Consider the following 14,279-nt stretch of genomic DNA (forward strand, 5'->3'; position numbering starts at 1 on the left):
CACTCCTCTTTTCCCCATATCCCTATTTTACCTGTACCCGCTCTTCTCTTCCCATCTCCCTTCAGTCTCTTCTTTTCTGTCCTTTCTCCTCCCCTCTCCTCGCTGCCCTCTCCCATCCATCCCACCTCTCCTCTCTACCCCTTCCCACATTCCCATCTTTCCCTCTCTCGTTGCCTGTTCTTCACTGACATTGCACTCTCTGTCCTTCTCTCGTTATATCTCTTTTCTTCCATTCTCTGCTCCTTTCTCTAAGTCTCCCGTCCCTCTCTCTTCTGCTCTCATCTCACCTCTCCGCGTTTTCCTCATTCCCATCGCTCACCCCCTTCTCTTTGAGCTCTCACCCCACTCTCCCAATCTCTTCACCTCGATGCCCGTTTACCCATTCCCATCTTTCTACCTATCTCTCTCGTTACCTCTGCTCTTTTCTGTCCTCTTCTGTTCTTCTCTTTCACTCCATCCTCTCTCTGATTCTCTCTGCCTGTCTCCTCCCGTCTATCTATCTGTTCTTTCCTCACTCCCCTCACCCAGCTGCCCTTCTCCTCTTTCAGTTCTCATCCCTCTCACTCCCATCCTGCTCTCGTTCCTCTCTGCCCTTTCACTCTCTCCCTCGCTCTCCTCCTCTTGTCATGCCTCTGCTCTCGTCCCTCCCCTCTGTCCCTCACAGCCCTCTCTCCCGCTCCCTGGCACACATGCCTCGCTTGCTCTGGAGAGGATGCTGGCTCTCCGGCAGCCTCTTGGACAGCTGCTGCCGCCGCTGCACTGACGACCTGACGTACCCAGGTGCCCGGAGCCATCAGCCTATCAGCAGCAAGAACCCGAGCTGCTGCTCCCGCCTCCTCCTCCCCTCCTCCATCACCCACTCGGCTCCTGCATCAACTCTGATCTGACCGGCTTCGTTTCTCGGTTCATTCTAACGGAATTTTCTTGTATCCTTCTTGCGTTTCATCCTTATCAATTTGCCCTTTTCACCCTTTCTTAATTGTCTTTGTTTTTTCTCACTCCATTTCCAGAGAGTCTGCTGCACATGCTCTTCTTTCTATTTTCTTTACCTTATTTACCTTCTTGGCTTTTTTTTTGTCTTCCTCTTATCGTCCATTCCCCTCTCGCTTCTTTCTTTTTCATCGATTTCTTTAGCCCGTGTTTGGTGTCCTTCGTTTCTTGTTTAGTTAATTTCTCTCTTGTTTCTTTCTTTGTCCCGTCCTTCCTTCGTCCGATCCTCATTCCTTTCTTGCTCCATTCTTCCTTCCTGCTTACCTTATTTATTTCCTTGTTGTCTTCCTCCAGCCTTACTGCACTCTATCCATTCATTCGTCCCATCTTTCTTCTTTCCCCGCTTTCCCCTGCTTCTTACCATTCTTCTTTTTCTTGTTTCTTCTTTCATTCTTCCCTAAGTCCTGTTGTTCATCGGTTTTCCTTACCTTCCTAATTTCCTCCTCTCCTTCCTTCACCTTCCTTCATCCGTGCCTACGTTCCTCCCTTCCTTTTAATTCCTTTCTCTGTTTTCTTTTTCTCATCCTTTCTTTTCTTCTTTCCTTCTTCCCTACACCCTATCGTTCTTTGTTGCCTTCCGCACCTCCTTACTTCCTCCTCTCCTTCTTGCATCCACCTACTTTCCTTCCTTCTTTTTAATTCCTTCCTCTTTTACCCTTTTTCTTGATTTTTTTTTTGCTTCTACCCTACATCCTACCTATTGTTCGTCGCTTTTGCTTCCCCTCCTTACTACTCCCTCTTTCCTTCACCTTGCCGTATCTGTCCCTACTTTCTTCCCTTACTTTTAATTTCTCCCTTTGTTTTACTTTTCTCCTATCCTTCCTTTTCTTGTTTGCTCCTTCATTCGTCTCTACATCTTATCATACTTAGTTCCCTCCATTCCTTCCATCAACCTTCCCTTATCCTTTTCCTCGTTCCTTCCTTCCTTTGTGTTAATGTGTCCTTCCTTCTTGTCTCCCTTTCACCTGTCCTGCTTTTCTCGTTTCTTCCTTCATTCTCCACCTCCTCACTCATCCCCCCCACTCCCCGTCTTTTCCGATAGGGCCGTTTAATGTCCTGCCACTAAAGTCCACTGTCCTGAAGGAAAGGAGGAAAGACGTCGACCGAACACCACCATCCTATCTGGGGCCAGCTCGCCTGGCGGGACTTTGCACCTGAACTAATCTTGCGGCGCGGTGCCCCCAGAGGGAGCCTGCGCACGAGGGCACTGAAGGGCAAGCAGATGCTGCCTTATCTGCTGGGGGAGGCCACTCTTATGGGCAGGGCGGGCGCAGGGCTACGGTTAAAAAGTCCTGGCAGCCCTGGGAGCGTCGCTTTGCTGTGGTGAGGAGGGGCAGAGCCTCACACAAGCACAGAGATTGGCAAAATGGTGTTCCCGGAGTGGGGGCTCCTGCTGCTGCTGGTGCCAGGCGCCCTGGGGCTGGACCTTCCCTACTTACCGGGTAACTACTCGACGGACGAGGCCGGGGCGCAGGCTTTTGCCAATGACTACAACAGCACGGCCGAGATTATCATGTTCAACAGCGTGTCTGCCAGCTGGAACTACAACACCAACTTGACGGAGTACAACCAGCAGCTGCAGGTGAGGGCCGGGGCGCGTGCGCACGCTCCGTGTACAGCGCCTGGCAGCGGGCCGCGCGCGCCTCTAGGTATCACAGGGAGGAACTGGTTTCCGTTCAGTGGCTCTCTTAGCCACCTGCAAATATTCTTGCGCTGTGCACCACATACAGAGACTTATTACCCCCACACATCCCTTTTCCAATTCACTTTGTACATGTGTTCTGTTTCTGGAGAGGTAGTTCAGTGGGCTGATGAGCGCATAGAAAAGATCTGTGTTAGCCAGCCCCTTCATTTGACAAAATGTTCCTGGTGGGTGAGAGCAGGTCTCACCGGGACTGTGTGGTGCACATCGCGGTTATAGCAGCCCCTGCATTCCACCTGCCCTACGCCGCACAAGCCCTCCTTAAAAAGTCCAGGGCATTAGCAGACGTTGTCACAGTGCAGCATAACGTATCATGATTTTACATACCACAGGTTGCCATAATCTCTAGCCTAACAGCATACCATACCGTAACATAATGCAGCAAAGTGTAACACGACATAATATAAACATAGCGTGTCATAACAGAAAATAGTATAACACAGCATAGCACCACCACAACGTAGCATTATTTTTTTTATAAAAGTAAAATAGAAGCTGATACCATAATGTAACATAACATTACTATTAGAAGCAGCTTGTTTTATTTTCTTAGTAGTGTGAAACTACTCAGAACGTGCAGAAACATTACGTTAGTGGAAAAAATATATCACCCTCCAATAAGGGCTAAGAAGCGCTATATCATGTAATTGGAAAACAAGCCTAACGTATGCCTCTGTATATAGCTAGGCATATGTGCCTTCTGCAGGGATTTAAAGACCCCGTACCACGAGTTTGATTTTAGAGTGTGGACATCTCAGCCTTTCATCCTTCTGGTATTGCTACATTGGGAAACACTACAGAACGATTGTGATCCTGCATAACTTTGTAAGATGTACATTATATAATTATTAAATCAAACAGACACATTTCAAGTAAAGTTAAAGGTGTATACTACAGCACCTATACATAAAAGTCTCAAAAGTACTGAAAGGCATAAGTTAGTTTTTTTACTGCTATAGACCTTTCCTCCAGTGCTTAATTTCTAAAAAAAAAAAAAAAAACAGAGGTGCCAGGGCCGTCGTCAGGAGTCCACTGCAGTTTGCACCACCTGACAAGGGCTCTGGCACTTAGTTTTTTTTTTTTTACAAATTAAGCACTGGAGGAATGGGCTATAGCATTAAAAACACAACCAAACATGCCTTTCAGTAGTTTTGAGACTTTTATTTATAGGTGTTGTAGTATACAATGACAGTACCAACAAAACTACTAACCATCACACGCCTACAAGTGTGACAATTCAGACTATTCCACGCCACCCAACGTTATAATAATAGCTAGGGTGGCAGTTTTTAATAATTTTTAATGTATATTCAATTATGAAGCAAGTGCTGTCGTGCTCATCTCTAAATTTGACAATCAGCGCCACCATGTGGCAGACTGTTATAAGTGCTGGTGTTGACAGCTAGGTGCCAGTGCCGAGCAATGGAAACCACCAGCTCAAATTAAGCACTGGTTTCCTCAAAAGTAAAGTCAATATTCCTGAAAAGATGCACAGAACTATGTCATGTGTTATGGCGTAATGGTAGTCATTCAGCACTAGGTACATTTCAAAATATGTTCGATATATATTGTTTACAGATGTGGTTAACAGCATTGCACCCTTAACTTCTGTTTCAAACTTTACAGTAAGTGTGATTTAGTGGCAATGACCCTGATTACAATTGGCCTAGTCATTTGCAATATGTGTGATATCGCCTGACACAGACCATATCGTAATTACAGATGTTCACCTAATACTGCATGTCCACACATGTATGCAGGTTAGTTTCAGCACGAGAAACCTGGGGCTAGTAAATACCAGGATATAGGGACTGGTATGGAAAGCACTCAATGCCACCTGTTATGCCCCGTTTATTGGGCAAAACCATAATTAGTGCTATTTAGAGTATGGCATGCAATGTTGTTGTTTTTATGACTGACCAAGGCTTCTTTTATGCTCTATTTATCCTGCACTGGTTTATTTGCCTCAAGTAAGTGTGATGCACATTTACTAAAGCGCATTTTATTCTGTGAATGCACATCCACTGATCTAAATAAATATTCTTTGGTGCAGTTTTACATTCATAGGTGCACATATACCTAGCGGGTTCAACCATTTATTGCTTAGATTGAATGTACAGTTCCTTTTCCCGATGCACATTCATTAGAGAAAATGCACATTTGACTGAGCTCAAGTTGACATGTGCCACATATATTGCATTGTAGCGTGGTTGTTTTCTTATATAGCCCTATACCCCTGAGGAGCCTGCAAAGCACTTCTTGGTGGATGCGTCGAAAGCTACTCCATAGGTTGCGCTTTGTTGGATGGGTGCTGGTTTACAGTGTGATCTGGATAGAAAGAGTACTGATATCAAGCCTGGGGACCTGTTCAGTGGTCCCATAGTGATTTTGCATTAACGCAGCTGTGCTTCAATGTGGATGATGGGTGCCGCATATAATTGGTAATGATTATACATGCCACTGTTGTGTCTGGTTGGTGTTGGCTTATAGTCTAAACCAGAGGAAGGCATTTTGGTGTGGGACATGATTACTGGAGGTGCAACATTATCGTATTGAAGATACACTTAATCTTGGAGTGGAGCCAAGAGGAATAAGGTATGATAATATCTACCATGAACAGAGATGTGTGCCTTCTTGCAAGGCAGGTCAATCAGTTTGGGGGCTAGTTTTGACGGGAGGTTCTAGTCTGTGTATCACCAACGATTTATTTAGATTTCCCTGTGAGCAGTGAAACATCCTTTGAAGGAGAAGCACATAGGTCAAGCGGTTGGGGAGCTGGAGTAGTGTGGTGACCTAGTTGTGGGTGCAGTAGTTGTCTTGTTGCTGCTTTTTAGGTCTCGGCTAGCGAAGGCTGCGCTTGCGCAGTCTCGCTCGCGAGACATAATGACTTGGAGAAGAGGGGCTTGAACACGCCCCTCTTCTCCCCTGTTCTCCATTGGCTGGCCTCTTGAATGCTGGCCAGCCATTGGAGAAGAGGTCCGTCACTCCGAACAGGCCCCGTCCTTTTCGGATTAGGGGGCGTGTTTTTTCCAACTTTTCTAATTATCTCCTCCAGCCAATGGCAAGAGGAGAGAAAACCAAAACACGCCCCCGAATCCGGAAACGCCGCTGCCTTTCTCCGAGGCATTTCTGCTTCGCCTCGGAGAAAGGCAGTGGTGTGCTCGTCCTCTCCCCCACTCCTTTCCGGAACAAAAGAATCTAATGCATGAATGAAATCGGCAGGCTACAATGAAATTCACGCACAACCATAGTTACAACAGGGTGCAAGCTGTTGTTTTTTTTTTTGAGATATGAGGCTATGTGAAGATTCATAATGCGCGTGTGCGGAATCGGGTTCTCAGAGAACTGACTGTCCAATGGTTTTACTCGGCGTGCGCGTGAGTGGTCAGGGCCTCAGATAGGCGGCTGTGTGGGGGCTCACACTGCAATGAAATTCACGCACAACCATAGTTACAACAGGGTGCAAGCTGTTAGGTTTTTTTTTGAGATATGAGGCTGTGTGAAGGTTCATAATGCGCGTGCGCGGACTCGGGTTCTCAGAGAACTGACTGTCCGATGGTTTTACTCGGCGTGCGCGTGAGTGGTCAGGGCCTCAGATAGGCGGCTGTGTGGGGGCTCACACCGCGCGTGAGTGAATAAGGCCTCAAACCGATGCTGTGTAATGGTTTTTACACTGCGCGCGAAAGAATTGGACCTCAGAGAGGCGGCTGTGTGAGGGTTCACACTGCACGTGAATGAACAGAGCGGGTCTCTCTAGTGGCTGTCTGGCTAAATAATCAAACCGCGCTTCTGTACAAGGAGTTTACTTCCTGCAGTAACTTGACAACAGTTACGGACAGCGAGCGCCCCGGGGAGCCTGTTCCGCTATGACATCTGTGAGAGAACGCTCCATGCCTTACTCTCATCAAGAGATCCCTCTTCACCGGCGAAATCCTCTCGGCTGTGGTCCCTCATTGGTTTCCTGTGTCGGCCTTCCAAAGCAATGCCCGATGGCACCATTGTGAGGCCTCCACTGATGCTGTCCCCAAAACTGTGCCCTCTACAGCTCAACCCGGAACTGCCCTCAGACCACCGCTTGCTTCCCTTTCCAGGCGCCCGGGCGGGATTGTGAATAGTTGGTGGCCTGCATTGCGGTTATGGCTCCTCAATGCACCCCCCACCCAATCTTTGGGGCAGCTCTTTTCCTATTCTGCTGCAGGTCGCCTCTCGGGTCCTACCGGCGTTCTGAACTAACGCCAATGATTGTAACCCGCCAGCCGTGTGACTGGGCTAGGCGTGCCCCTCACACACGTGTTTCCAATTCTGGAGTCAGGTGTTATTCAGCACGAGCCTAAAATGGCCTCCCCTTCCCTCGCCAGGTTGGGAGGAAGGCCTCAGTCTCGAGCGGAAACGGCTTTTCTCATTTCAAATACCACATGTCGTCGTATAACTGCTGTACGTTAGGGTGCCTGGAAATACTTTCCTTGTCTCTCCACTTCACATTTTCGTCTCATAAAAAGGAGACTAGTTTGGAGCCTGCTCAGGACAGGATGTCCTTCCTGTTTAGCCGTGAAAAACGAGTGCCTAGTCCCACCGTCGGGTGCAGGCAGGGCTTTGCGTAACAGTGATCTGCAACAAACACCTGCCCCAAGCAGGAAATGCGGGAAGGGGAAACGATCAGGATTCAGACACTCTGGACCTGGATATAGAACACGAGTGCCACACTGGCACCGAGGTTGGAATAAAAAGAGCAGATGCCAGAATAAAAGGTGTCACCTCAAAATGTGCAAATCCCGCCACCTAAGTTCCCGCCCAAGCAGTGTCTCAGACACTCCATTGTTGTTCATTTGTCTGATGCACAGATGGGTGCTGACGTCTTTTCTAACGTTATTAACTAGATCGTACCTTTAAAGGAACTTCCAGTAATTCAATCACTCAGTATTTGTAAAACGCACTGATCTCCACGGTGGTATCCAGGCGCTGAACCGAAATACATCACAGCGAGGATCCATGAATGTGCTATTTTCGGGTCTGTCTGTTTGGGTCTTAAACCCTCTTGTGACGTCATTCTTTCTTTAAAGAGGGACTGAGCTCAGGGTCAGCAGCTACAAGAAAGTATTTTATCGACAGCACAGTGGAGGGGCCTTTGTACATGGGTGACTAATTGAAGCACGTCATTAACACAACAAATAAATAATGAAGGTAGGGGCTGGGGGGGGGGCGTGCGCTCTCCTTGTGCACCCCAAAGGATATTTGGCGATAGCCTCATTCATTTCCGGGAAATGTAAATATATGTTTACCCCCTCAGTGGGTTTTGAGGCTCATTCTAAAGCTGGGGCGTTAGTCGCCGCGTGGTTAATAGAGCTTGGGGAATGATGGTGGGGGTAGGGGGGACTGACAAAGCAACCCTTCCTTTCTTTTCAGGGAGCTCTCTTAAAAGCGAAGAATGGAGGGCAGTAAAAGGGGAGCTTTTTTAGGTAGGAAACCTGCACAAATAATAGGTCTCGCATTTGAGAGAGATTAAGCTATTGACATTGTAAATAACAATGCCGTTTCTTTAAATGTTTTAAAAACAAAAACATAAACAAAAATAATGTCATGAGCAATGCCAATAGCTCTAACTTTAACAATGCCGAGACCATTGCATTGTAAATGCTTGTTTATAGTCGTTTGAGGAGGTAGAGTGATGCGTCCAAATAAAATCTGTTTGCATTTTCTAGTTGAGATCAAATCAGATAGATGGCGGCACTTTGGTGTCAAGCCTAAATGTGAGAAAATGCACCAGAGGGTTGGTAGGATTAGAAAAGGTGATTCTGATAACTTTGTTCGTTTGAAGGGCGACTGATAGATGCAAATCCAGGAATACTTCCAATGTCTTAATTTTTTTAAAGTCCTTATTTGTCATTTTCCACATAACACAAAAGACAAAGAAAACATTACTTTTCCACAGATCATGATATTAACTTCAGGTCGCTCACCCTCTCTTGAAAGGAAGGGTTATCAACAATCTTGGTATTGTTTACTTTTCCCTCACAACACAATCTTCATTAGGCACTTTTCTGAAGGATCCAATATTCCTTCTTACTGTGCAAGACCTCATCCTTTTTTATTAGGTTTCGCCTGCACAGAGCTTGTGCTGTGCTTGTGAAGTCAACTCTTTTTAATATAAACGTAAGAGGGGCTTACATCTCCCCCTCTCTTTTTCGTCTTTTCATTGGTTCCTGTGCTTGCCACTTACTTTTCCTCCTTCTATTGGCTGCAGCATATTTTCCCACATTTACCAATGCTTGTTCCTTGTTTGCTTCTCTTATCAGTTTCCCGTAGCCGAAATACTGTTAACATCTGCTTTGGTGGAACTATTTTTTCATAAAGTTTTGCCTCTTTCTGATTTTTCATCTTGCAGCAGATTTATATAGCACAACTAATCACTAGGAAAGATTAATCTATTTACCCAGAATCACAGGATGTTGCTCCACAAAGATTCAAACCGGGATCCCTAGCTCTTGAGTCAGCAGCTCTGGCCGCTTGCCACATCCTCTTCACTCTCTGATACTTGTAAGGGAGCTCTTTCCTTCACCCCTGACAGTGATTGATAAAAACAGCGAATTATTCATCACATAGGCAAAACCGATGCATTACCAATGCTAGTTAGCTATGCCATCAAGGCTCAGTGTCTTCTATATCTGCCCCTTCTCTAAAGATAACCATATCTGTCCTTTGGGTCTATGAATAACCGTCACCCGGAACATTGAATATAGTATTGATCATTTCAGCCTAGGCTGCTAGGGCTTCACCGCCTTTTAATCCCTGCCAGTATTTCTCATGAGGGGCTCCTCTTCGAGGGCCCTCTCTGTCATGTCTTTCACCCAGGTTTACACTTCAGGCACTCTGAAATTCAAGCAGTGCACTGCAATTCGACATTTTGCCAAGACCGATCCTAAAATCACAATCCTGCATCACATCTTATCTTTTCTGGGTTTTAGGATTATTCCCAGAGGAATTGTTTTATAGTGATTTCTGGGATATTACCCATAGCTGTATGCAGCCTCTCCACCACAATGTCCCAAAAGTCTGACACCTTGCTGAAAGGCCATGCCATGCGTATGAAGGGATGCTCCCTCTTCCCACATCTCGGATATGCAGAGAAATGCTCATTTGCTTATCTGACATCAAACCCTGGGACACTCTCCCACTACCTTTTAGAATGATTAGGGAAGAACCAAACTTCAGAAAAAATCTTACAACCTACCTATTCTGTATGTCTACTCTACTGGTACTATGTGACGGACGTGAAATTTAGCGCTGGGTGGCCCAGCGGTTAGCCATGCACTTTATTAATGCCTAGTATAATGTAGTATAGGTGTATGCTCTCAATCTTATACAAGGTCATGTATGTACTATGTAGGAAATGGAAGTGTGTCAATGGAATCTAGCTTTTCTTGACATTTTTTTAACCTGCAGGGAGGTTGCTTCCAATTTCTTATCTGTTAATGGTTCCTGAATGTGTTCCTCCCATTATTGCACTGCCTACAATGGTTGCCCTTTTCTCTTTACCTTCAAAGCCTTACATCATTGTGACATCAGTGTAGGACTCCCTCCTGAGTCTAAATCACTTCAAGTGTTGGTGATGACTCAGATACCCCAGTGAATTCTTTCCAGATCTCCCTGGCCATCCTGGTCAAATTAAGATATTACAAAAACTGGCCCGGTTGCCCTCCTAATGCTCCTGGGCGTCCTCATATTTTATGAAGGTTTCTCCTGCCACCCAGTGTGCAACACCCCTTCCTCCATTGTGTTACAGCCATGTCATGACCAATATGTTGGAAATTTTACAAGGACTAAATCTCAAGGCCTCTAGCAAATTGGGGCCATTTCAGGACTCTCTTCACTGCTTCCTCCAAGGCTCTTCCTGTTTGCTGCACCATCTATAAAACACCAGTTTGCTTCTTACTTCAGTTGATGTCATCATGGGAGGAGCACGTTTCTGCGTTCAGGTGCCTGTTAAAGGCTAATTCTTTAATATTCTACCTGTGAGGATCTTGGTTTGGATCACTTGAGTTTCACATGGTTGGTTAACATCCATAGGTCCATGGCCTAGAGAGATGGTCTATGCTGGAGCAGTCCAGGTCAAGCTGGTTTTCCAGCTTCATGGTGATCTAGGTATTAGCACTACAGTAAAATGCAAGGACTTGATGATGATGGTAATTGAGTAATGGAAGCAAAATGATAGAAGCTCGCAGCACCACAGAGTTGGTGCCGAAGGGAGCCTGTGAGTATGGCGGCTTTATCTGCCAAGAAAGTTAGAAGGAGATTCAGCCTAAAATGATTCCTTACATAATAAGATATTCTAGCCTCTGTAGTTGAGTGGAGCGATATACAGCAGATAATCCCAGAAGTAATTTGTGGCAACTCCATTCCTGTCAGCTGTGGTTTGTAGGTGGAAAGGAGGATGTATATTGTTCCTCTGCCAGGATTTAAGCCAGTTTGTCAATGAGAGCAAAGGTTGTTTTCTTCCAGGAATTGGACAATTTAATTCAATGCAGTTCTTCCAATCAGCTTGCACTGGAACCTCCTATTGGAGATTGGTCAATATCAAGCTGAATCAGTTGCATCAAGGTTCTTCTGTTTGGTTGTCTTAGCGTTGAGATGTATTGAGGTCATTTAGATTGTTTCTGTTTAGGGAGTTGTCAGTGATGCTCTGTTCTAGATAGTAGTGTTAGTGGAGAGTTGGACGTATTTGGGAGCTCAACATGAACAAATGTCTGATGGTGAACAAGCCAGAAGGCTGATCTTGGGTAGGCCCTTTAACTGCATAGAGAAGAGTTGTTTGAAAGTTGCCACAATGTGTTGTCTGACAGTGTATTTTCTCTTGTATGGTCTGAGGATAGAGGATGCTGGGTGACTGACTTCAGGGGTATATCAGTTTTCGAGACAGGGTGGTCTGCAAGGGCATTATACAGGGGATTGGTAGTTGTGTAGGTCATTTGGTGAACTTCTGAGGGGATCTTGAAAAGTTCCTGCTAAGAGGATTTTGGTTTGAAACTCCAGTGGTTGTCATGGTCCTTTTAGGTTTTTTTGAGGACCAATTAATCCTTCTGTGGTGCTGAAAGATGAGCTTGCCAGTGCAGTCATTTGACTTTTTCAGTTAATGTTCCAAGGTTCTGTTTTCTGTCTGTGTTGAACCACAGTGCCTTTGGTCCATGATTCAGGAAAAGGGAGGTCTTGAGTGGTATAAATCTATACGGGCCTTTGTAAAACCTTCTCTTCTTTTTTGCATTTGGGATACTAAGGATGTGATGAGTTTAGAGGGGAGTGTGCTGAAGGTGAGCTTGTTCTAAAGTATGTAGCAGGTATATTGCTGCCTCACAGTGCAGAGGGAAGTCCTTAGGGAAAAGAGAGAGAAGGAGAAAGGATGGGAGAATGCAATGCAGAGGGAATGGGGAAGGAGGCTTGCAGATCAGAGCAGGTCTTCCCTGGGCATTGCAATAGTTCTTTACATGCAGCTGGTCATGCGCATCAAGTCTAAATGTAGGGAGCAGCGAAATATTGAAAATGGTAAAAGCCGGAGGGATCTGGAGATGAAATTAGGTTGTGTTTTTTATGGACAAGGAGACAGTGGGAGGGATAGGGATGTTAGAGAGTTAATAATAGGCGCATAGGTACTAGGACAGGTCAAAGAAAGCTCCTTAGAGGCAGGAACTGGCCACTCACTTCATAATGTATAAAGGCATACCTCTTACGAGTCTTCCTGTTACAGTTACATTTAGCTGAAAAGAGGGCAGGAGGGAAGATGGGAGTGGTTTAACTAACGATTGAACGGTACTGGTGGTTGTTGCTGCAGAGTACCATCTAATTACTAGTGTGGAATTTGCACCTCTCCAGTACTGCTCAACATGTAATCAAACCATGATGAGCTCTTTAAAGTGCCTGGAAATAGATCAACATGGATGAAAGGACCAGCTACCAGATCCTAACACATGTACAAATACACAGCGAGGATCCTTCATCACACTTGAACTTGCGCAAAAGTCAGAGAATGCAAGAATCTATCAGAATGTAATAGAGAGAGGCAGTGATATTTTATTGTATTGTTATTTGGATAGCACTTGAGAGGCCCAAAAAGCATAGATATGGCAGAAAGATTGCTTTGTTTAATTTTTCTAGTGCTTTGAATCCATTCATAACATTGGGGCGTATTTAAACAGAAACTGAACAAAACAGTGTATATTCTGCCATCAGGGTTTATCACATATTCTATTTAATGCCCAGGCCTTCAAAGTGTTTTGTGTTCATAGGTGCTGCCTTAAGCAAAATGTGATGTGGGTGCTGTTGGCACAACTGTAGTCTGAAGTTTATATGTATTTTTGCTTACTCAGAGGCTGTTTTAGGTTGATTGAATGCCTGAATCCCTGAGTTTGCACATCTCAAGGGTAGCTCCCTTTATCTCTGTGCACTTTCTTAGCCCTGTATTCTATATTATAAATGGAGATCACTCCATAGATGGTAGGTATTTGTTTGAGCAGCCTTGTGTATTCTCACGTCTCTTCTACACCCATTAGTAAATACAGCTACATGCTTGATTATGACACAGTTTCAGCAATTTCAGATCTATCCACACAACAAAACACTTCAAACATAGGCCAGACTGCACTCACACACTTCTGTCCTTCAATTAGAATCTAATGCTTAAGCAACCTGGCTCTCAATCAATTTCTTTTGTAAGTCACTCTGAGGCATAGCAATGAAACATTTTTCTGGTCCTGACACATAAAATAAAAAAAACTCTCCATGTAGGCCACATGACGACACAAACTGTTCCATCGATAGCACTCTATGGAGTAGTGTGCTACTACTCGCCAAATGCACTTTGGTGCCTCATTAGGAGTAAGACACACTGTATAAATACAACTACAATAAAAATCAACAAACTTGAACCCTACAGCACTATGAGACCATAATAATGCCAATACAGGAGCTTGCCTTATCGCCACTGATGTAATCTGACCATAAACTAACCTATCCATAAGTTTTCTATAAACATTCATGCCCTGATTCACGAAGGTAAACGTACACAATTTGTGTAATTTTACAATTTTTCAATATTCACAAAACTGCATTTTAATGTTAAGTTTAGGACTGCGGAGACTCTGCAGTAGGGGCAGAGAACTCCAAAATTTAAAAGATAGGCGTTTTCTGCCCCGATTGCAGAGTCTTCACAGTAATAAACTTTCCATTAAAATGCAGTTTTGTGAATACTGAAAAAGTGTAAACTTACACAAAACGTGTGTGTTTACCTTTGTGAATCCGGCCCACAGACTTTAGTTAGACCCTGATTCAAAGTTATTCTGACCCATGCTCAAACGGATCTTTGCACACGGATCAGCATTTTGAGTTGCTTACCAACTACCACACTCTGCAAATTTCTCCTCACATATCTCATCAGAAAAAAAGTGAGGGAATCTCAAGATAATACATTTAGTGGGTGCATTCAGGCACAAAATGCTTGGCCGGTGGCAATATTAGAGGAAATTATTCAGAAATGGTGGGTTGTGTCTCTTGCCCTTTGGTAATGGAGCATTTTTACCGGAGGGATAGCTCTGGTGTCTGA

General features: G+C 44.9%; 1 protein-coding gene across 1 annotated transcript in view; it reads left to right on the plus strand.

Moving 5' to 3' along the window:
* The first annotated feature begins 862 nt into the window (after positions 1-862).
* Positions 863-14,279, plus strand: part of ACE (angiotensin I converting enzyme) — a 298,219-nt gene continuing 284,802 nt past the window's right edge. Inside the window, exon 1 of the mRNA XM_085632599.1 lies at positions 863-2,572. Within this exon, the coding sequence (XP_085488725.1) occupies positions 2,357-2,572 (216 nt within the window). The 5' untranslated portion in view covers positions 863-2,356. The remainder of the gene's footprint in view (positions 2,573-14,279) is intronic.

The sequence above is a fragment of the Triturus cristatus genome, chromosome 2_1 (assembly GCF_964204655.1).
Source record: "Triturus cristatus chromosome 2_1, aTriCri1.1, whole genome shotgun sequence".
NCBI classification, from domain to species: domain Eukaryota; kingdom Metazoa; phylum Chordata; class Amphibia; order Caudata; family Salamandridae; genus Triturus; species Triturus cristatus.